General features: G+C 46.4%; 1 protein-coding gene across 2 annotated transcripts in view; it reads right to left on the reverse strand.

The window, feature by feature from the left end:
• LOC8041761 (stimulator of interferon genes protein) overlaps positions 1 to 23,593 on the reverse strand; it is a 60,619-nt gene that overhangs the window by 11,482 nt on the left and 25,544 nt on the right. The window contains exons 4-5 of one of the 2 annotated variants that reach the window (XM_040219359.3): positions 17,675 to 17,770; positions 2,186 to 2,291 (exon numbers count right to left, since the gene is read on the reverse strand). In XM_040219359.3, the coding sequence (XP_040075293.1) occupies positions 2,186 to 2,291; positions 17,675 to 17,770 (202 nt within the window). Of the gene's footprint in view, positions 1 to 2,185; positions 2,292 to 7,734; positions 7,886 to 17,674; positions 17,771 to 23,593 lie in introns of both variants that reach the window. The other variant, XM_040219358.3, reaches the window with a different exon arrangement.

Here is a 23,593-nt window from a genome sequence, read left to right on the forward strand (position 1 = left end):
CAGTACATCGCATCCAATGCTAATCGCAGCTTGGTTACCTTACGAGTAATTTTTCGCTAGCACCCGTTTCTTTAAAGGGGCCCTCAATCATATTTAAGCGTGCACCTTTTTTGCGGTTTCCACATCTCCTGGGGTTTGGGCAAGCCAGCGGGCACGGAGAGAGTAACTAAATATCAGTGCATCATATTTTAACCAAACGACGCGGAAACCCCTTCCATCTACGGGGGCAACCCGCAGTGCCGAAGGCGCGCAATATGTGACGTCTTATGTCTTGGGCTTACTACTGGTCAGAGCCGCTAAAAGCTTATTTTTTCTCGAAATACAAAATATAAGTGGCGCGAACCGTTTCAATTATTTATAAAAAAAGTTTTTGTTCAGTTTTTTAGATTGGAAAAGAAACGAATGCAGTTTATAAAGTACGGAAACCAAAAATGACCCACGTTTTTTTCTCTCCTTTCTCGTTAGTTTTTTTTTTAATCTAGAGGTCAGTCTACAGTCAATACCAAAGAAGGTCGATCTGTAATAGTACTGAGCGTCATTTTCAAGCCAATAGTGCTAATCCATGCGCTCCCCCACGTCGGCCGCTGCTCCTAGCACTCCGGTGCAAAGCGGTGAAGCTCGATGCGTGCACGCTGGTGCGAGACCGTGAAGGCAGATGCGAGCAGCGCAAGTGCCATGGCACTCTGCAGCCACGGATCGAAGGCATGTGGCAAACACGACAATCAAGTGACATCATTAGGAGTAAAAACCCTTGGTTCTGTCTTGTTATAGTAGTCGCTATCCCATTATTTTGCACCTCTTTTTGTCGCGACTCTTAGCTCCCTACATCAAAGACATTGTCTGGAGATTCAGACGATGACAGGGCCAGTGCGGTTGACAAGCAACCTCTCTTAAAACACGGGCGACGCCACCAACCAATGGGACAATTCAAGGAGCGTCAAAGGCGCGACATCATGGCATTCGTCATTTATCCGTGCATACTCTTTCATTGGCTAAACCAACCAAGAGCAGCGAATGCCCCTAGACTTGCACTTTCATGTCTTTCTGATAGTATGTGTTTGAGCCTTCAACTGTGCTCTTACTTAAGATGAAACAAACTATACAACGGGTAGGGTAGACGCTGTGAAATACAGTAAAACCTCGTTATAACAAAGTTGAAGGAGCGGTCGTAATTATTTCGTTATAACCATTAGTTTGTTATAGCCAATGTCCATTTCTTCCCACTATTAACAAGCAAGGGGAATTATAATTGCTTTGTTATATCCATTAGTTTGTTATATCCCATTTTGTTATTTGTACCATTTTCATTACCTTCAACCTATCTGAATAATAAAATCGACCAATAATATTTCTTTCTTTATTTTGTGCTTTGTATAGGACCACTTTGATGCAGCTGTGGCACAATTTTTAGCAAAAATGGCGCTTTGGCGCAAGATGTAGCAGACTTTCGTTCATGGCGCAATTTGGTGCAAATGGCGCAGCACTTCCATCACTGAATCAACCTTATCCTCCCCCCTTATTTCTATGTCATAAAATTTCACGCCCCTCCTTATTTTACAAAATTTATTTTCGTAATACTATACTACGAGACAAATCTATCGCATGCCCGTTTTACATTTCCTGACGGCTTGATAATCAATGCAAGATTGATATCCCAAGCGCTAGCACGACTACATTCCACTCATTTTTCCTTTTTCGTACCTCCCAAGACTGGAACGACCTTCACGGTTCAATTACTCCCATCACGGACTCGGAGCATTCTAAATCTGCGTTAAGTAATTATATTCTGGACGAGTGTGTATAAAACTGCATTTTGTTTTTTATCCGAACTTGTTCCTGTTTTTAGTTGTATTACTATATTTTTGCTCTTCCCCTCTGTAATGCCTTCGGACCCTAAGGGAACAATAAATGAATAAAACAAATAGGTGCAGCACGACGGGCGCAGCAAGGTGCCTATGCAATCACCCCTTGGCGTAAACTCAAGACGCCAAGGAAAGTTCAGGAATCCAAAGGTAATGGAACGCTTTTCAAACAGTTTCAACAGCACCAGCAATAAATACGCTCAGATGTCGGTTCATACCAAAAATCCTCGTGCAAAGGACTGCCACAAAAAAGATCCCTACGACTGGCTATCGTGAGAACCTAACTTTGTGAAGGGACTGTCGACAGAGAGGGCACCACTTACAGTCTGGTAGCCTCCGGAAAAAGGTGCAGAAGGCGCTGTATGCCAGGCCTTCCCCAGGCATGGGACCCCCTCTGCTGGCTGGCGACAGCCCCAGCCGATGGCGCCACTGCACGTGCCATTCGGGGCATTCATACGCGTTTATGGTGGGACCGTGGAAAGGCGAAAATTTGTATGAATCAGTGCATTGGTGGCCCCCTGCTTATGATGCCGACACCCTCAGACCAGAGACACCGAACTGGAAACTTGAATACGCGAGCGGAAAACTTGCCAAAGTCGGAGGAATCCTTAGTTTCTTCCGCTGCCGTAACGGTGCCACATGCTCGCCTGCAACATGTGTGCACTCATGCAGTAAAACCTCGTTGATATGGTCTCTGTTAATGTTTTTCCAGCAGTTACGTTCATGAACGCCGGTCCTGTTAATTTTTTGCTGTTGCGTTTGCCTTCCCAGCTGTTAATTCCAGAAACTACTCTCCAAAGTGGCATGTGCCACGTATTGGGCCACCCAGTCCCCTTTGATGCCTCAAAATTACAAACGGAGAAACATATGTTTGAATATTATCATTCGATGCGTAAGCAACACTCCTTCGCAGCGTGAAAAAAAAAATTCACAGGGTCTCTTACGTTATCCCTAAGACGACTTGAAGGCGAAAGCCCAAGCGCCAATGCATTAAAGACAGACACATAATTTACTTAACATAGTTTTTGCGGACTCTAACCAAAGTTTTATTAAAAACGCATAAACCCGACGTTTCGGGACCCGCTCGGTCCCTTGGTCACAGGTGACTGTAGGTAGGGGCACGGTGGGGAAGGTTGCCCAGGTGGTTGGCCTTGCTAAGGCTTAACCCAGAGGGCGCGATAGGTATTGGGGGGGGGGGGGGGGGTGCGAGGGAGGGGGCGCGGTGTGGAAGGTTGCCCAGGCGTTTGGCCTTGCTAAGGCATACCCCAGAGGGCGCGAAGTCCAGACACGCACGCGCTCGGGAGAGTGCCCTTGGACCGGTTCACGTTCTTACTCGTCGTTTGGATAAACCAGGACTCTAGATGAAGGCAATGAAAGCGTGCTCTGCCAGCACACGAGCAAAAAACGGGCACTCTTTCTCCCTCGATGAGACCCAGATCGTGGCCACCGAAGGACATTGGAGGAAACGCCTTCATCTAGAGTCCTGGTCTATCCAAACAACGAGTAAGAATGTGAACTGGTCCAAGGGCACTCTCCCAAGCGCGTACATGTCTGGACTTCGCGCCCTTTGGGGTAAGCCTTAACAAGACCGAACGCCTGGGCAACCTACCACACCACGCCCCTCCTCCGCCCCCGCCCCCCCCCCCCCCAATACCTATCACGCCTTCTGGGTTAAGCCAATTAGCAAGGCCAACCACCTGGGCAACCTTCCCCACCGCGCCCCCACGTACAGTCACCAGTGACCAAGGGACCGAGCGGGTCCCGAAACGTCGGGTTTATGTGTTTTTAATAAAACTTTGGTTAGAGTTCGCAAAAACTGTTAATTTCTTCCTAACCTGACAGACCACTGTCGAAAATGTTTACGTTTAAATGATTTACTTAGTTTCACAATCTGTCTTTTGACATTCTGTTCATTTCTTTCTTTTGTTATTTCCAGATTTCACACATACAATTCCTCATAGTCCTCCTACTTCTCTTTAGTCCCTCTTAATTCACTTTAATTCCTCTTAATTCACTCTGATTCCTCTTAATTCACTTTGACTCCTCTTAATTCACTCTATAGTCCTTCTTAATTCCCATTGATTACTCTTACTTCTCTTTAAAAATTCCTCTTAATTCACTTTGTCATCCTTCTTAATTTCATTGCTACTAATTTGCCTGAATGGGCACGTCAATGTTTTGGTACCTTTCGTGTTGCCGACGTGTTTTCGCTCAAGGACTTTGAAGGTTGACTGAACAATGAGACATATAAGGCTTTTGCCTTAATAATTTTTGGGTATTATTTTTAGTGAGCAATTAAAGCTACAAAAAATATTGATAGAGAGAAGATTGCTAAGCCTAGTTCTTGAAATAATCAAGATGGCAGGCGACGTTACAACTTCAAGAACCGCGCACGTGTACATGGCTCATATTTATGCCTTTCTGGGTCGCAAGGAGGTCTTCAAATGCGTATCGGACTAAAATCACCACCATTTTCTGTCCTTATGTCTTTATACATAAAATATGAAGATCTAAGGATAGTAAAACACACTACATCAGAAATCACATTTTCAGCACAATACTACCGTTTTTTTACCTGCACCTCAACTTAAACTTTAGTTGCAAGTGCAGCAGTATTTTACGGTGTCTGTGTCTTCTCTTTATCCGCCTTCTTTGAGCTCTTCACCCCCGTCATTTACAATGTCTACCAACTGGCCCAATCCCTCCCTTTCAATTTTCAATTTCAATTTCCTACCTTTCCTCAATGCTTTTTTGCACCGGGGCGTGCACATAGAGCTTCCCCGCATTACACCGGCATGGAAGGAGCCGCTGCTGAGCCGAGAGAGCACTTGGGGTAGCTTAAAGGGCTCTGATATTTTTATTACTCTCGTAGGTCCATATTCTATGATTACAATTATAGCTCGGTGCCCACTAATTTTCCATTACAGTTCAGATGAAAAGTATGGCCGTTATTTGAATAAATGCGGAAGATCTCTACAGACAAGGAAGCCCAAGTAAAATAAATAGGTGTGGGAGAATTAACTACTGCCTCATCCGCATAACCCCTGAAGTTTTATCGGTTGTTATGTTTGCCCAGAAAATGCACGTCTCCACTGCAGTCCACTGAAAGATGTATCGACGACGTTCTACTGTGTGTGTGCGATTGCCTTCCCGATAAAAGGAACGCTAGCTGTAGTCTCAAACTGGGTGCGCTTGAGGAGGACACCGGGCCTCACCTCAAAGGGCATTTTTATTCTCAGGCGCAATCGAAGGGCGGCATTAAACATTCCCGAGAAAGAAAAAAAAAAAGAAAAGCTACCACACGAGAGTTTTTAATATCTATTATTTGCTGTTTCGTATGCCACTCTGTTATTTGTCAACATGAAGGTCCTCACTTCGGAGAAAAGAAAAACGGTGAGGAACCGTCAACCAAGATAGTGATCGTCTTTAAAGCACAATTACAGTGACTTGAAGGGGGTAGTGTAGTTACTGCTTAGCCTCCACCATGTATAGGGAATGGCCGCTCCTTGGAAGACGGTGTAGGTGGCGGTTCGACCCGCAGCTCCGTTAGGGTGTCTCCTTTGGCCGACAGATAGAGGCATTGTAACATGCTTCATAACTAATACGCCTCGCAAGTGGGCTCATTTTCGTCTTCTGCGCATAAGAAAGGAAGTAGCGGTGACGTCAGAACGCCGAACTCTGATTGGCTGATCGCGGCCCCCTATCTCAGCGTCGTCTGCTCCTTTGCAACGTCGTCTGCTCTCAACGTCGTCTGCGTCTGTCTTACCTTTCCTGCGACTTTCGGAGCGAACTCGACTTTTAGGAAAGGGCAAACGAAATAGCTCGAGCGGTACATTCTTTTTGTCTAACAACTAGCAGACGCGCATCAAGGAGGGAAGTCAAAGGACTCCCTGGCGAGGTGTCCCGGGGCGCCGAGGTTTTTTTGCTTAGAACCGAGGCAAGTTCCTTCCCAAATACTTTTTCCCTCCATTCGTGTGCGGCGAGACCCCTCACTCTTTAACGGCGTCGGCGGGTTGGCGCAGTTAACGTCGTCTGCTTTACGTCTGCTAGTCAAAGCGGTCAAAGCGATGGCTGCTTTACCTTTGCTGCGTCTGTCGGAGATTCACCGCTTTTTCATCGGCGAGAGTCACCGTTGCCGCGGGAAACAAGGAGATAACAAGAGGAAGAAATTGACCCCTTAATCTAAAATTGAGGTCAGCGATCAAAAGATTATACGGGAAGGGTTCACAAGGGTCGCGCGGGCATATTCCACTCAGCACGCCAGCCGGTCGTGAGCAGACGGTCGCCGAGTCGCGGAGAGCCTGCTAGGCCTAACTGCCCAGCTCGTTTGGTCGCGTTCGGTGGGATCGTGGCCGTGGGAGCTTTTCCCGGGTGTTTGTGGATCCAGCGTTCTTGTTCGTCGTGGTCTGTTTCAAGTACTTTCTTCTTTTTTCTTGCTGCTTGAAGTCGGGACGCGTCAGAACCGCACGTAAAAAAATAAACGTCCGTGGGTCGTCGCGACCGCGACGTTGTCGGCCATGCTGATTTGATCGTAAGAAGTGCGTAAGACAGCTTCGGAGCTGTCGTAGGATTTTGTCGTAACCTGCGCAAAACTTACGAAAATTTCGTTTCGTGAATACGAATTTGTTCTTAAGTTTTGTCTTACGCACATTTTTGGCGTAAGATCGTTTCGTGAATCTGGCCTCTGCACTTCCGAAAGTCGCAGGAAAGGTAAGACAGACTCAGACGATGTTGCGAGCAGACGACGTTGCAAAGGAGCAGACGACGCTCAGATAGGGGGGCGCGATCAGCCAATCAGGGCTCGGCGTTCTGACGTCACCGCTACCCCCTGCGCGAGAAGCAGACGAACTTGCCCTCCGCATATAAATACCTCAAAAACAATTATTTGTTTCCAGTGAACTTCCAAGGACATGATTTGTGTTCAAAGGTGAATAAAAATTTGAAACTAGCAGACGACAGTGTAATTGACAGTTGCGAATCGGCCGGAGCTGGCCGGAGCCAAGGTGGAGAAGCGACCAAGCCGCAGCCATAGCCGGAACGATGGTGCTGCAAGTGCCAGCGCCACCCGCGGCCGTCTTCCAACACTGTGCCGCTTCTCCAGTTTCATTTGTTACACTACCCCTTTAAGCCACTGCAGCAAAATGAAAGTCAACATTGCATCCATTCACGAAAATAACTCTAAACAAAATCGAAATTTGTACAAAATGCTCTACTACTGTTACAGTTGACACAGAGGCATCCCAGGGAATACAGAATAAGTTTTAATCCAAACAGATGGTTCCTTGCCACACAATTTCTACCAAAGAGCCAGTGACAAACTTGCAAGAACACTGCTCTTCTGCACAGAATTCTAGAGTGAACTTTTTTGGAGCAACAAGCGCCGTCTGGGGAGTTAATGGCCTGTGCACCACAAATGAAGGGCAGCTAAACATGTCTCCGCTAATTGACATCATTCCCTTCTACCGATATTCAAAAAAGAATCGTCAAGACAGACAGAATATGCTCAAAGATCAGTGCCCGATATGTTGGCCGTCCAGGACAGTGCCCTCCGAAAATGGAGACAGAGGGAAGCAAGGCCACGGGACAGACCCCCAGGGGCAGCGTGGACGACAGCATGCGAATAAACGTCGTCACCCAGCGATCAAGTTTGGATCTCCGCACCCCTTCATTCCATCGATCGTATACAACCCCAAAACACAGGTGTCTCGTTTTAAACTCCACAGTAGTGGGACATCCCATTCCTTCGTTCGGCACATCCGTCTGGCCGCAGAGCGCTGATGTCTTTTAACCCACAGGAGGCAACACATCTTTGGTTCTTAGAGAGCCTCCTTAGGTGTCCGTCTTTAGCGAGTTGATCGCCACCAGCACTCACAGTAGGGCTCGGCGTCGCGTCCCCTGCCCGCGGACACGGGGTCCTGCAGCACCCTGATGTAGCCGAAGAAGAAGGACCAGGCCATGCCCTCTCCCACGTGCGCAGTCTCCCGCCACTCGCGCTGGTGCTGCCACTGCACCTCGGAAGCCCACTGCAACAGGCGACGCCCCGGGGAGTGAGCTTTAGAAGCCCCGCCCTCGCCTGGGCTGTAGCAACGCCGGCAACTTTTTTTCAGCAACCCGCTTGTGGAGGGTGCTGATGATAAAACAGATTCGGATCTTTTCCCTCACCATTCTTTCAAAGGCAGTAGTAAGGCAGAAAGTATAGCGCGCCTCTTCACGGTGATCTTGCACGTAGGGCTTCGGTGCGCATTTCAGTCTGCGTCTCTTGAGGTCACACACCACAGCTTTTGCCCCGCTATTTCGCGTCTGCCAATTTTCCTTGAAGCATGTTCTTGATCTCTTTTACGTTGACACGTGCGCACTCTCCTACCGTACGCGCACTCTTTCAACAACTTCTAGATAATGAGGCTGTAGTGCAGCATTTTTTATGTCACGTGCTTTTCTAGTATGTGCAATCATTCCAAAAAGGCCTATCCAAAAGCCACCAATGTTAACTCCCTGCCTGATGATGACATAGTGAAACAGCAGTATAGCCGTGGAGCAAAGGTCTGACTGACTATGCTTTTATGTATATCCACTGTAATGCCTGCTTACGTACCGTGGGTATTGCCTAAATAAATAAATAACCTAGGACTGCACGTGATTTGATGCGGCTGTATTGAACTCAGATTTTGGATACTAACTGGAGAACAAAGAGAAAAACGAGGCCAAAGCTGAACAGGCTAAACTGAATGAGCACAAAAATGCCCAGCAGCCCAGCAGCACATTCCGGATGCATGGAGCTTGGCGGTACACGATGCATGGATGGCCATATAGGGTGGAACTCTGAGTTGGGCAGTGGCTGGCACCGTCTAGTTGCAGGCAGCTGGACTAATGAAGTCGCCTCCGACAGCATGCAGTTTGAATTAGTCGTTCCACATTTGATGCGTTCAAATTACTGGGGGCTTTCTCTCATTCAAATACATAGGACTTTGATGGAAACCGCACGCACCGATGTGATTGGTCTGTGTCATTTTGGAGCAGCTTTTGGAGCATAAGCATACAGTTCGTTCTCATTCATAATGCACGATTGTACCGCGCAGGTAAAAAGAGTAAGGGTGAATAGTGTTTGCATGACCCTAACATGCCCCCAATTCTAATGTGCAGGCAAGGCCGAACAGATACCTCATAGAACCGATTTTATGAAGCACACGCCAATACAAAAATAAATACCGTGCACTAATCGCTGTTGTCAGGGTCCGACAATGTCTTTTCGCTGTCCACGGACGTTAGTCTAAAGCGCCTTAGGTGCCGCGCTTCTTGCGCTCATACGAATGCGCGACCATCACCTCTGGGAAGGTCGTCTTCCAAACAACTTCGCAAGCTCGTCGGGTCGCTGGGATTGCAAGGCCGAGCAGTGCTGCTCCGTTGTTATCTTGTTCCGCCAGCATAATAGGTTTAAATAATATACCTCATATTTAAATTTAATTTCTTTTTTCCTCTTAAGACAACAGACATGAGTCCATAGACACGAGAGAATGCACGTGATATGGATACCAAAATGGTGAATGTAAACAAACGGTCATGACAACGATGGTTAGCGTCCTTATACCAGGTATTTTGTTTTTCTTTTTGAGTTTTGGTTTTTGTTTTCGATTGTAACACACGTCTATTTTTGGGCACCGATCTTAGCAAAAAAAAGTATGCGTTACAATCGTGCAAACACGGCATATGTTAAGATTAACACACTAGCCTGTCCACGGTTAGCGTCAACTGCATACAGGTTTGATTCCCCCCAAACACAGAACTACCATAGGACTCGACAGGAACGGCCATTCAAAATGAACAGATAAATGACGAAAAATACAGAATAGGCGATCTCTAAGGATGCGACAGCAAAATTTTATTAAAAATTGGCTATAAATGACTCCCTTTCCCCCCCCTCCCCTATCCCCTACAAACCATGTGAAACGGGAACTGATAGTACAGATCGCGGACACTTCACAAACGTCTGCGTGCGGCGTTCCAGCAAAGTTTCATTTACCCGTTGGCTTTGTCTTAAACATTGCAAAATCGCCGTCGCGACGTGCCGGGAGAAGAAGCAGGTTCGCGGCGACCTTACTTTGGCAAAGACAGACTTTGACCTTACACTCCGTGGTAACACTCCAGGATATGGGGCTGGCGCGTTCACAATCTCTGAATGGGTTACTGCTTTGGTTATCTTTCCGACTTTTCTTTTTTTGTCAGGACTATTTTTTTTAATGCAAAGCAGATTTTCATTTTGTTTCTCCATCGTTTTCTTTTTGCACGGATACACCATGACTTCGAGGTCGCTTGCGGAGGAAATGCGTAACCGAAGAGAAGCGTCTTTCTCTCCTTCGTTTTACTTTGTCAAGGACGTCCTCCAACTGTGGGGTCCACGGCCACGTCATTTGGGTAGTATGAATGTTTGCAGATCGCGGAGTCAGGGTTGGGGTATTTGAAGGGGTGGGCAATGACTCGCATGTTTTTTGAAAATCGATATTGGGCCAAAAAGTGGGATGGGCAATGAATCGGGATATTATGGTAATTTAGTTTTAATTGTGTTCCCCGTGTCTTTAAACAGATGGAACGTATATAAAAATATTAACTAAACATAAGAAACAAACAAAAACCTCAAGGTGCAGTCTATATTGGCAATGAGCGTTACGGTGGCGCCACCTCGCAGAAGCTCTCCTGAAACGTAGCAAGTGTAATTCGAGCAAACGACTCGGCAATTAATTGCACAGAGTGGTTATGCCAGCTCGCTTGCATGTCAATTGATAACCCTCAATCTATTTTTCAAAGTGTGTACGACGTTTTTAGGAGTTTTTGTTTCATTAGTATTTCTGATTCACTTTTAAAAATAAAATCTTTAATATCCTCAAAAACAAGATTAGAGCTAGACATGACAGCTTGCACACAGCATGCGTCATGGCGTTTTTGATTCATTTTTTGTTGGATCCGTGGAGACTACTGTGAAAGGTAGTGTAGGACGTGACAGTACGTCCTACACTACCACAGTGTAGAACGTGCTGTCATCTTAGCTATGCACGGGCACCCTGCTGTGTTTTGGCTACTATGGAGCTTGCCGCCACTGACGCTTCTGTCGTGATTCAACAGTTGCTGCTGAGTATTCTTACGATACAGTGTGGATCAAGGCTCAGTGATTTTTTTTCTTTAAGTGGCCTTTTTCTCTTCCAAGTCGATTGTGCGTCAAAGAAGCTAGCGACATCGTGACTTCTGCTCAAAGAAAAAGCTGAGATTCCCAAAACTTTTGAAATTGCCAGGCTTGGCCCGGCAAATTAGGGCACTTGGTTCGTTGGTTTTCTCCAATTATTGCTTAGAATGAATTGACAATTTGAGGTTCTTGCTGAGAAGCGCACCGCACTGCACAAATGTTCTTTGGGTAAGCAAAAACAAAACACACAAATGGACGTAAACCACAACAGTTGAATATAGTCGCCGACCAAATTTTTAGACACCGATAATTCGGACTTGTTTGATAATTCAGACCTAAAGGAAGAACTGTGACCTACCCGATAGAAATAGTGCATATTCACGACCAATGTTTCGAACAGATTAAAGTCCGAAAATTTGATTTTTCGGGCAAAAATCGTTGCAAGCAATCAGCGGGAAACACCACCGAGAAGCGGCCATCTTAGATTTTATGTTGGCTGCACATGGATTGGCTTGGTTTGGCAGCGCTACTTAAATACTGCCAAATCCTACTGCTAGGTGAAGCTGTACAGTTTGTTTTTCTCTCTAGCTGCGCGTCATTATCATCATCATTGTTGTTTACATTTTGCTTTGTTCATTCACCATTGCAGTCATGGACTTGCGCCTCTCATCTGGATCTCGTGTCGGCAAATCCTGTTTTCGAATTACGCTGGCTTGGACGTCATCGCCCCATTTGTTCTTCCGCCGCTGCAATATGTCGCTAAGCACAGAAAGTACTCGACCATAACAGTAGAAAAGAAGGCAGCGATTCTCAAGCTAACAGGGGCTGTGTTCCAAAATTTACTCGATCCGACTCCGGAGTAAAAGTTTCGTACCGTGGCGTTCCAAAATTTACTCGAGCTTACTCGATGACGTCGGAACTCGCGTTCCAGAAGCGGGTTGTTTACTCCGGAGTAATTACTCGCGCTACCCTCCTCGATCGCGGGGTAAAGTCAGATCAAATCGAGTAAATACGTCATGTGATCTGTTCGTCGTCTGCTTTCTGCGCCGACAGCCGTCAAAGCTCGCTTGCTACGTTGGTTTTGGTGGCGGATGTTCGAAATGACAAAGAATTAGGTGCAGAATGTGTGGTTATTGCGATTTGCTGTTGTCAACGCAGGAATTGACTGCATTACATCAAGACCGTCCACCCTCCCCGGGAACGTGTACTTGTTATTATCCGAGTGCGAGCGTAAACAGGAGCTTCTCCGCATCCTCGTCCTCGGCGTTGGGGGAATGCCGTATTCTCACGTTAAGGCCGAAAATGTTTTTACTCGGTATATGATAATGTAGTATTTTTGTTCCCTCCAGAGTGTGGGAAATGAGAGGATAACGTTTGTAAAGCAGCGAAGGCTTCGAAAATTTCACTGTAATCACATTGGCGTCAAAGCGAACGTGAGTTTCATATCATTCTGGAGAAAGCACCCTCGCGCTGTACCGCTACACCGTGTGGAATATATTTCTGCAAAACATAATTGGTGCAAATAACAATGCATGGTATATATGCGTTTAGGGCACCGTGACTAGAATTGCAGCGATCGCGCTGATTAATAAAAATACATTTTTTTATGTCTAGCTGTAAAGAGTAAGTAATTTTGATCTCAATATACAGCTCAAAACGAAGGTGAGTAAAAGGAGCTGGTGGATCCACCGCAAAAAACGCCGCATAGTCATTAACATTACCGTTCTTCGGGTGCTTTCTCCATGATCAAAAGGATCGTCTGCTATTTTCTGCCATCGCTGCTGTGTTTTCTTTTTGCCGTCGCCCAAGACGAAGCCAATCCGCGTAGTATCCGGGTGATTATCCAGGCCGTTCCAAAATCGAGTCGCGGATCGTTTACTCGCGATGTCACGTGGTATTACCCGCTGACGTAGGAGTCAGGTTACTCGGGTAAGATTTGGAACATAGCCAATAAGTTGCCGAACGCAAATAGAGGTGTAACCTATGACAAGGCGCACATGTGTTACCTGAAGCAAGACACTATTTACGGCTTTTTAAAGCCCGCTTAGACGTAAAAAGGCAAGTTTTTTAATCTGCTGATTTTTCGGACTGCTCCATTATTCAAATGTTTTTTCAGTCCCTGCGAAGTCCGAAAAATCGGTTGGCGACTATAACTCATTTTCGAGATGCTCAAGTGTCGTCGACTCGCTATGTCTTCAAGTCGTCAATCGCAAAGGTTGTTTGGCACGTTTTGCGTTGAACGGGTGAAGAAGCGGGCATTTAGTTAAAACGCTCTGGGAGTCAGCCACTGCCTCTCCCAGCCAGTTATTTCGGGAAAACATGTCTGTTGGTTTGCGAAATGCAAAAAGAAACAAACCTGAAACTAATAAGAGGCCAGCACTCACAGAAAACAGTGGAGCCAACAGGGTACACGAAGTCGCTTTCACTGAAGTACTTATACACGCGATAGTTTCTAGAGTTTGGCTCGCCCGTTTACAGCTTGATGAGCTATTTCTTTCTCATTCTCGTTTTGATAAAATAAAAATTACACCCTGCCGTCCACGGTAGATGTACTAAAGTAGAGCACTGAATGCTCTCTGTTTAATGTCCGGCACTTTAGTACTGGGGTAGAGAACAGTATGTCACCACCTTGGAGCTTCCACTGTTCAGCACTTGAAGTGTTTGCTTAGCACGGCTATGCGTGCCGTGTCTTCAAGTTGCGTAAAACGTCACGCCACAAATATCACTCCACAAAAAAAAAAAAGAAAAAAAGTGTGAACTTGGCGTGAAAACATGTGAACAACACATGAAGCGAGCTGACAGGCCGGGGAATCTGCTGCGCCGTCTGATCTTTTTCCTACCCGCAGCGTCACAAACAATGATGATAATAGTTATAGAGGAACCCAGCCCCCCGTAGTTCATGCACACCGCCAATATATCTTCTTGCAACACCCAAAAATCCTTGCTAAATCTCGGACTAAAGAAAAATCATCAGGTCATTGCAGCCTATTATATATATAAGCTGCAGTTTTATTGAGAACATTATAATTCATGCTCAACGTTGCTTTTTGGAGGAGTAGTTTCCCCTTAGCCCATCAGTGCGCTGTGGCGAAGCAAGATGAGCAACATCACAATGCCTACTCCGGTTTGGCTGCTCCACTGCAGTGCACCAGAGCATGGTAAGAAGAATACTCAATGAAGCTAACTAACCTACCAGAACAGACTGGGAACGTGAGAAATAATACGAGGCTACCAAAAACTGTTTCCGTTTCACACAGAGATCAAATCGAATAGTAAGTTATGTGGGGCGACAATCAAAAGCTAAAACAATTTGCACAAGCCCACCGTGACTATACACTCCGTGCGATGCGACTGGCGCACCGCCGCGCGGCCAGTAGTGAAGGTAGTAGTGAGAGTAGTGAGAGCCCCAGAGGAAACGAAACCGAAACCACGCCGGGTACGTTGGTACGCATTGAAGTCGGAGCGGTGCGGTTGCGCTGGGGTTCACAGCATGAAGTGCTGCATCTGCTGCGTCATTAAGTGCTTCAATAGTTATATGTCGTATCTCGTGGGGACAAAGTTTCACAATTTTTCACCTCGCCGATGTTTTGTTACACAGCGACAACGATGGACCCGTGCCGTACGACGCGAGAAATTTGGTCTCCCGATCATGTCTGCCACTGTGTCGGCACGGCTGACATCTTATACACTGCCGCTTTGCGCTCTGCGTTTGTTTTCGTGCCAGTAACACCTACATTTGTTAGCGCCGATGGGACGAACTGAAATGCCATCCCACATTCGCGGGTATGCAGTGCCAATTTCACTGGAGGAATGCCCTCCAAAGAAGTTTCGTCCCCATCGTAGGTGTCGATGACATTTCCGGTCAAGTATGGCAAGCAATCTGTACTTCATGAAGAAAGATTCGAACGATAAAAAAAAGTGACAAATATGAATCTAAAGAAAACAGTGAAACTCGGTATCACTGGAGAATCGACGTTTGAGTATGGAAGTTTATGTGGTGTGCTTTCTTTCTTGATCAGCCTCCTGTTGGATGTGGAGACGCTAATACCCCGAGTTTTGTAGACAATATTTTTTCCTCTCAGCTTTAGAGCCACCTATCGCAAAGTGGTTCGAACTGGAAGTACCGTCCACTTGTCCCTTCCTACCTGTAAAGTGTGCACCTCCCACGATGAGTGGTATTACCTTGACAGCCTTTGACGGTCAAAACCAGTTCCCATTTAGTTACGCCGTCCAAACTAAATTTCCACCTGGTTTCGCTATGCCAACTCTTTTTGGTATAATAAGTGTTGTGTTAAGTTACGGTCATGTCAAATTGTACCTGTGCACCGAAAATTAGCACCTCGCACAACAGGTTATTACACAACAGCTGACCGCAAAAGCCCTTGACGGCCAAACGTTGCGTTGGCCGACAACTTTGTTTTCTCGGCTTTGAAACCACCTTTCGTAAATTTCTTTCAGTCCCTTCCTACATTAAACTCTCCATCTCCCACGACCAGTGGTATTATCTTGACAGCCCTTTCATGGTCAAAACCGGTTCCCATTGAGTTACGCCGCGCCAAACCAAATTTCCACTTGGTTTCCCTATGCCACCTCTTTTTGGTATAATAAGTGCCGTGTCATGTTACTTTCAAGTCAAAGCACCTGTGCGTCCAAATCTGCACTTTGCACAGCCCGCTATAACACAACATTTTGGGTTCAATATTGAATATCCCGTGCAGCTTTATTCCTTTATTCGTTAGAAACATAACTATCACACCTGCTGTCTTAATGAAACTTGACACACTTCGTGCACAAACTTAGTGAACATCTCACTCGCCTCCAAATATCATCGTTCCAGCAGTCCTACGTTTACAGCGACGAGCGAAATAAATATCCCACTTAGAGCAATTATGGTGGCGGCCGTCTTGCTTTTTGGAAAATTGCCCCGACTCCCTTTCTTTTCGGCCGGAACTAGAGAAATTACCCCTAATAACGACTCAAACTCAATATATAAGAAGTGGAAAACAGCTAAATGCCCTTCTGCCCCAGCACTCGTGCAACGTTACCCTCAACGTATCGGCTCAAAAAGCAAAAGTTCTGTCCGAGCGCTTCCGCCGACACAGCTTGGCATGCGAAAAGGCGCCGCAGGCTGCCGGACGTGCCTCACTGTCGAACGCCAGCTCCTCCGCTAGCGGCGCTGCGCGCGTTTTTCAAAGCGCCCCCTATAGTTCCCGCACGGAGCGTATTCAGCATAGTAGTTTAGCGGGACCTGAGCTATTATATTTTCAGTATTAATAAAGTGAAATTAGGTTTCTGTGTACCACTGGTGCAGATGTGTGGCAAAATATAGTACGATGCAGCAGGGTAAGCACTATGAAGCACAGAAAGTACCCTACCATAACGCTAGAAAAGAAGGCAGTGATTCTCAAGCTAATAGAAAGTTGCCGATTGCAAACAGAGGCGTAACCTGAAACAAGGTCCGCAGGCCTAACCTGAAGCAAGGCACTATTTACGGCTTTTTTTAAGCCCGCTTGCTTAGATGTAATAAAACGCAAGTTTTTTAATCTGCTGATTTTTCAAACTACTCTATTATTTGGACGTTTTTCCGGCTTCTGCGAAGTCCGAAAAATCGGTCGGCGACTGTAGTAAAACATAGTTTCGTTGTTCCACACCCGAGGTTACTAACCAGAGTTTGAGTTCGCTGTTATCTCTGGTGCAGCCAAGCTAGGGGCGTGCAGACGAATGGGCGTTTCTTAGGCTTAGCCTGAACATCTACTTAACTGCAAGACATCCCCCACCCCACTTCTCTGATGCACTCCAGGCATTGGGGGGAGGGGACTGGCTGATGACTCGGGGTATTGCTCTACTTAGTTTTACTAGCATTTCTTCTGCGACTGATAGTGTAAAAACATAAACACTAACAAGCATAATGTTTAGAGTCTAAAACTATTAATTGTTTTTTAAAAGACACGTCCACCAGTTTTTTGCTTTAAAGATTTTTTCTAAAACTTGTATTTTTAATTTTCTAGGATGCCAATATGCCTACAATCTTTGTGAGAGTTTTCGACGAGTAATCCTTCACAAAGTGCAGAGTGGAAACAGCTGCGGCCACCAGTAAAACTGAGACCTGCCAGGTGTCCAATGAGGAGAGAGGAAGAGTGGGGGCAGGGGCAAGTCTCCGCATGCATTCATGCCCAGTCAAGGTGGTCATAGACGCGAAAGTGCAAGTTTTTCCCCTCTAGCGTTGCACGTACAGCGATACGGAAGTGATTTGTGGGGCAAGGAACCATCCGTACGGGTTAGCAGATCCACAAAACTTTAGGCGATCAACGTTTCTATGTGTTACGATACAATACAATAAATAAAGAGCGTGTACGATGGCAAGGGTACAGAAAAGGATAAACAAATAAGAATAAGCAACACGGGAACTTTTTCCCGGAGAGTAGGTGCAGCCCTTCGTCCCGGTTGTTTATTCTTTCTAGGTGATGCCTGGACCATACAACTCGGCTTAGAGCTCCACGCGTGCACCTTTACAGACAACCCGAAGGGCTACAAAGAAGCGGCACGCTCTGTCGCTCCCAGATTAAGGACGACGAGCCCTCTACCCCGGCTTGATCAGAGCTAAAAGCAGGACGACGAGTGTGGGAGGTGGGAAGCTCACCCAAGTGCACAGCTGGCACACGAGCCCCATGAGGAGGAGCAGGTTCCACTGGTCACGCAGGAAGCCCAGGACCATGTCCCAATGCTGCAGTGCCATCTGGAACAAGCAGACGCGTATGGGTCACTACAGCCAAGGGGACCAGCGTGTTGGTTCCACGAAACTATTTCCCGCTTTTTAGCTAGAAGAAACTCACTGCTACGTTGTCGGCTGGTAGGTTTTCACGGAAGTCATGTTCACAAACATCAGTCTTGTTTCACTCCCGTAGCGGCCCCCAAACAAAAGTACAATACAAAAAAAGAATAATTTAAAAAGAAGCCTGTGCAACCAAGCCCCAATTAAGAATCGTAATAGAGAACCCAACCTCCTTCGTTAATTTTTACGCCAAACCAGACAGATCTCCGTCGAATGTTCACGTTCGAGGAAAAAATAAATGTCATTCTTGCTATACTTTGTTTCATTATAACTTGCACAACTGTGGAGGCTGCAGCCCCCGCAATCCGATAAGGGCGCTGGAGCGAGGCACCTGACAATGCTCCATGGTCGAGGCCACGGATCCGAGTGCTAAATGTTTTCCATTTAACACTCGGATGGACTGCAGTGAAGCAAGATAAGCGAAATTGTGATGCTTAGGCACTTTGCAGTTGCCACTTCACTGCAGTATGCAAGAGAGTGGTGAGAAGCGCACTCAACAAAGCTAGCTTACACAATAGAGCAGACTACAGTGAAGCCCGTTTAGAACTAACCCCCATACGGCGAATTATTGTCGATATCGAACTCACGAAAAATATAAATAAAAATGCATGTAAAAATAACTGTTTATAACAAACAACACATTGGCTATAATGAACTTTTCCCCCCGGGAAGGCTCCCAAAAACGTGCACACAATCATCTTTTAGCCTCTTCCTTCCCCCAAAAAAGAAGTAGGAAAGAAAGAAAATTCCAAAAGCTCAAGTTGCGAACAAAATTGAGCGAAAAGAAGCGATTCAGAAGGGGAGAAAGCTAAAAAAATACACTCTAAATGCACGCAGAGAAAAGAAAAACTATTCATCCCAAAGCGTTTGCCCACGAAGAGAAGCGATTCAAGAGGGGAGATAACCTAAAAAACAAACTCTGCACGCACGCCAAGAAAGACAACAACTTGGCAGCGTGTTGTTACAAGGTGCAAGTGAAGAGATGAGAAAGAGAGAGAAGCTCTCATCTCACAAAGAACACATCGCAGAAGTTCGTTGTAAAAGGTTTTTGCTATATCGAACTACTTGCTATATCGAACTACTTGCTAGATCGAACTGATCGTAGCGTTTCCTGCTGTTTGTTCTAAACGGGTTAGACTGTAGAACATAAGATATTGTGCTAATTAGGAGCACTGTCAGTGTTTGACACTGAAAGAGATCAAATATGATAGTATGTTATTTATGACTAAAATTGAAAGTTCTGAAAGTTTGCACAAGCCTACCATAACAATCCGAACGTGTAGCGGGGCTTGAGCCATTATATTTTCAGTATTAATAAAGTGAAATCAAGTTTTGGCGCAATATAGGCGCAAGTTGAGTGGGCCCGGCAGCTTCCATCCGAGCAAGATACCCAAGTTTTTCGTCATATCGTTACAGTTGCTGTCCACCTTCCTGGCACCGTCATGCCCACGACTATCTGGGAACGGCGATCCCATGATCAGAGGCAACTTCACATCAGCGACATCTACAGATACAACTAAACTGCACCCGTCATTGCCGGCCTATTCTTTGTGGGTCGGACTTCAACACTTGTTTCCTATGGTTCTGCCCCTGCCTGGCCCCAACCAATTGCTATCAGCCACCACCGCGAGCTCAGCACCACTGGGAAGACAAGCGGCGGCATCGTTCAAAATCGCCAGTGGGCCCGACAGCTTCCATCCGAGCAGGATGCGTATGTTTTTCGTCATATCGCTAAGGTCTATTCACACGATGCATCTTGTTGGCAAATCTTGTGTTGCGAAACTAGGTTTGGGGAAACTGATTCCCCGTCTGAACGCAACCGAAAAAGTGGCGCACCTCCAAAAAAAGTGGCGCGTGTTCCTCGCTTTCGGAGCAATTTTTTACTGAACCCTCACCGAGGCCTGTCAATCACCCGAAGGAGAAACGCAGAAGCTGCCAATGGCCGCTCGACTTTGCTATGACGTCTGACCTTCGAGGAGGAGCGAGCTTTTGGAAGAGTCTGATTTTTGGCCAATTCCGTACCCAAGCCAAAGCCGAAAAAAAAACAAAAAAGAAACACGACGAGCGACAAGCAGAAGAGCAGAGAGTACGGGCAATGAGTCTTTGGTCCTACTCGGTTGCAGGTGTGTGAACGGTGCCTTAGCAGTACGGGTTGGTGGCGCGGCGTAGATTCATCAACAGTTGCGACGGGTGCAAGCACCGCATATAAACATGATGGCTGGGGATAACTTTCTTTATTAGCTGTGCAAAAATGTCCGAAATGCTTCGAGATCACTTGCCTGTTCTCTGGCGTTCGCGGTCTTTCCTGGGTTTGGCAGGACTAGTTAACCCAGTGAGCCGAATCTGACGAAGTTCATTGAGTGGCATTAATAAAACAGACTGTCTCTTCACACTGTACGTATTGCATATCATTTTGATGCAAAATGCTTGGTATTCCTGGTGCAAATGACAAGATTTGGCGAAATTTTCGTGAGTCAATACGTCACGGGCTTCGCGCGTCAAACTCCACGTGTGAACAGGCCGATTTCGCGAAATCTCGGTTTCACTAAACTGTGGAGCCTTGAATAGATGCATTGTGTGAATAAGCCTTTACAGTTGCTGTCTACCTTCCTGGCACCGTCATGGCCACTACTATCTGGGAATGGCGATCCCATCATCGGAGGCAACTTCACATCAGCGACATCTACAGATACAACTAAACTGCACCCGTCATCGCTGGCCTATTCTTTGTGGGTCGGTCTTCAACACATGTTTCCTACGGCTCTGCCCTGCTTGGCCCCAACCAATTGCTCTCAGCCACCACCGCGAGCTCAGCGCCACTGGGTAGACAAGCGGCGGCATCTTTCAACATCGCAAGTGGGCCCGACAGCTTCCATCCGAGCAGGATTTTTAAGTTTTTCGTCATATCGTTACAGGTCAGTAGTTTCCAAAAACCTTGGTTTAAAAAGCAACAATGTGCGTCTTTTCTTGCTGCCAGGCCCCAAGGCATGCTCAGTGTTGTACCTCGAATGTTGTGAACTATATCGCGTTGGTAGTGCTCCTGTTGCTGCCTACGTAGAAAGTGTTAGATATATGTTGCTTTTACTCCTCGGAGGAGATATTGAGACTAACCCTGGTCCTCTGTCGAAAGCGCAAGAGGAACTACTTAACCAAGTTTTCAACATCGTCATGTCATTGCAGACTGGCCAGACTAGCATACTTTAGGAGGTTAGAGAGCTAAAAGAAAAACAAAGTAGCACTGATGAATCGTTGAATGCCCTCACCACACGAGTTAGCCAGTTAGAAAACAAACTTTGCACAATAAAAGAAGCAAGTGCAAATAACTGCATAACATCTGATCCCCAGATAACATCCGCGGTTTCCGAGGTATCAGAACTTAGGGCGCACTGCGATGATACAGAGAGCAGAGCGCACAGGTCGAATCTTCTTTTTGGCTTCTCCGACGGGGAAAGGGAAACTTGGGCACGATCATAAAAAGCTGTTCTAAACGTGAGTCGCGAGAAATTGGGCATTCAACTTTCAACATCAGCAATCGAAAGAGTGCATCATTTTGGCAGGTTCAGTCACCAAAAGCATCGCCCCATTATTGTAAAAATGTTCCATAAAGAAAGGAGACGGTGCTTTCAAACGCTTTCAAGCTTAAGGGCACCCCTTTTTCCGTTAGTCAAGATTATATACTGTCCGTCCGCCTTGCTAGGCGGAAACTGATAGAGTTCGCCAGGTCGTATGCAAAGCCCATCAAGTTGCGTTTCGACAAACTACTCGTTGACAACAAATGCTACATCTACGCGCCGGGCACAGACTCCATTCGCGAACTAAACCCACCTGAGCGGAACTATGAGCCAGACAGGATTCCTTCCAGACTACATGGCCCCATCATGGTGCTTGAAAACACCTGCAGTTCTAACCCAGTACCTGCTCCATCATATCGTTCAGATGGCATTAGTGAGTCACCCCTTGAAAATATTTCTGTTATTTGTACTAATATTAGAAGCGTTATGCATAACCGCGATGACTTGTCGTTAATTGTGGACTCCTCAGACGCAGATGTTGTTGTTCTCACCGAGACCTGGTTGTCAAGCAAAATACGTAACGGTGATATCTTAAACTGTCATAAACGTTTCAATTTATACGGTCATGACAGAGAAGAAAAAAATAGCGGTGGCATACTGGTCGCGGTGGCGGAAATTGTATCAGCATTTCAAATCAGTATTGTTTCTGAACTGTAGCTTCTATGGGTTTGTCTTCACTTAAAAACTAAAGAATATATTTTAGGCGTGTGTTATTGCTCTCCCTCTAAAAGTGCCACTTTTGTTAGAAGCCTACATGACGCGGTTAACGGAGTCATGGTACGTTTTCCCAATACGCCAATAATGCTGCTGGGTGATTTTAACTACCCCACCATAGTTTGGTCAGATATGGGTGCTAGCCTCAGTCCCTTTTCTTCAGAGAGTAGTGAGTTTTTGAACTTGTGTTTGGATTTTAGCTTTTCACAAATTGTTACGCAACCAACACGTATTACAATTACAACTGCTTCTGTTTTAGATCTTATACAGTATAGACCACTTACAACGTAACCGCTTATAGTGCAGGACCGGGTATAACACGGCTTTTTTAAACCACCGGTTCGCCTCCCATAGAACTCCATGTAATTACATACCGCTTAAAATGCAGGCGTGCAAAGGGAAATACCGGTTATAGTGCGGTTTTCGGAACAGCCCGGTGACCGCGCCGACTGACCGACGCAGAGAGCGCACTTCCCTGTGCAACACTAGATAACGGCGCGAGCCGCAAGCGGCACTCGCGGGGCAAGGAGGTTGCTCGAAGAAGCGGGGAGAAGCGAAGGGAGAGGCTTCAGTTGCCATAGCGACGGAGGGACGCACGCACGTGTCATTGACGTGCGTGCGTCCCTTAGCTGCGTTGGAAACGTTGGAAACAACCGCAACGACAGACCAATCGCAGGTCAAGAAGTGTTCGCGCGCGTTGCATGCCGGTCACGGGCCGGCCGGCCGGCTGCTTCTATCCGCAAACATGGCGTCGGTTTTGATCGTCGACGTAGACGGCGTGGTAGAAGCTCATCGTTCCGCGTAAAAGCGCCATCCTTGACTGTGAATTTTCGTTGTGTGTTGCTATGATAACCCAGCACGTACTAGAAGGGAAGATTCACCTACTCGTGCGGCGATGTTGTGTCGGCACTCTCAAGACGGCAGAAACGCCCGTGTCGTCGTGTTTGTTTACTTCGACTACAGTGGTGCTTTCTAAGCATTTGTGTTTTCGAACATCGCCCGGATTTCTTATTTGGAGCATTTCCTGCCTGTGCTCAAGTTGAAGGTATTACCGGCGCGTACCGTATAAAGGATGCGAATTTTCACGTGTTTTCATCGCCGGAGAAAAGTGATTAGGTTTAGCAATCCTGAACGCTCGCAACGTCCGTCCGCAACCCACGACGCCGTTAAAAGGCTGCGCCAGGCAAAAGTAGCTCATATCTTTCAAAATGTGTGACACACTTGAGAGAGAAGAGTACTAGTCTGGTGAAATAAAGACTTTCCTCAAAGTAAGCTTTATTTTTCATCTAATATAAAATAAATTGTTTTACAAAGGTAAGTTGTCTCATGGCATGTATTTTGGCCTGAAAAATTGACGTTTTGGTTATAGCGCGGTACCGCTTATAGTGCGGATTTTCTCGACTCCCGCGACATACGTTATATGCGGTCTGCACTGTATTGA

The sequence above is a fragment of the Ixodes scapularis genome, unplaced genomic scaffold (genome assembly GCF_016920785.2).
Source record: "Ixodes scapularis isolate PalLabHiFi unplaced genomic scaffold, ASM1692078v2 PGA_scaffold2__306_contigs__length_199485367, whole genome shotgun sequence".
NCBI classification, from domain to species: Eukaryota; Metazoa; Arthropoda; class Arachnida; order Ixodida; family Ixodidae; genus Ixodes; species Ixodes scapularis.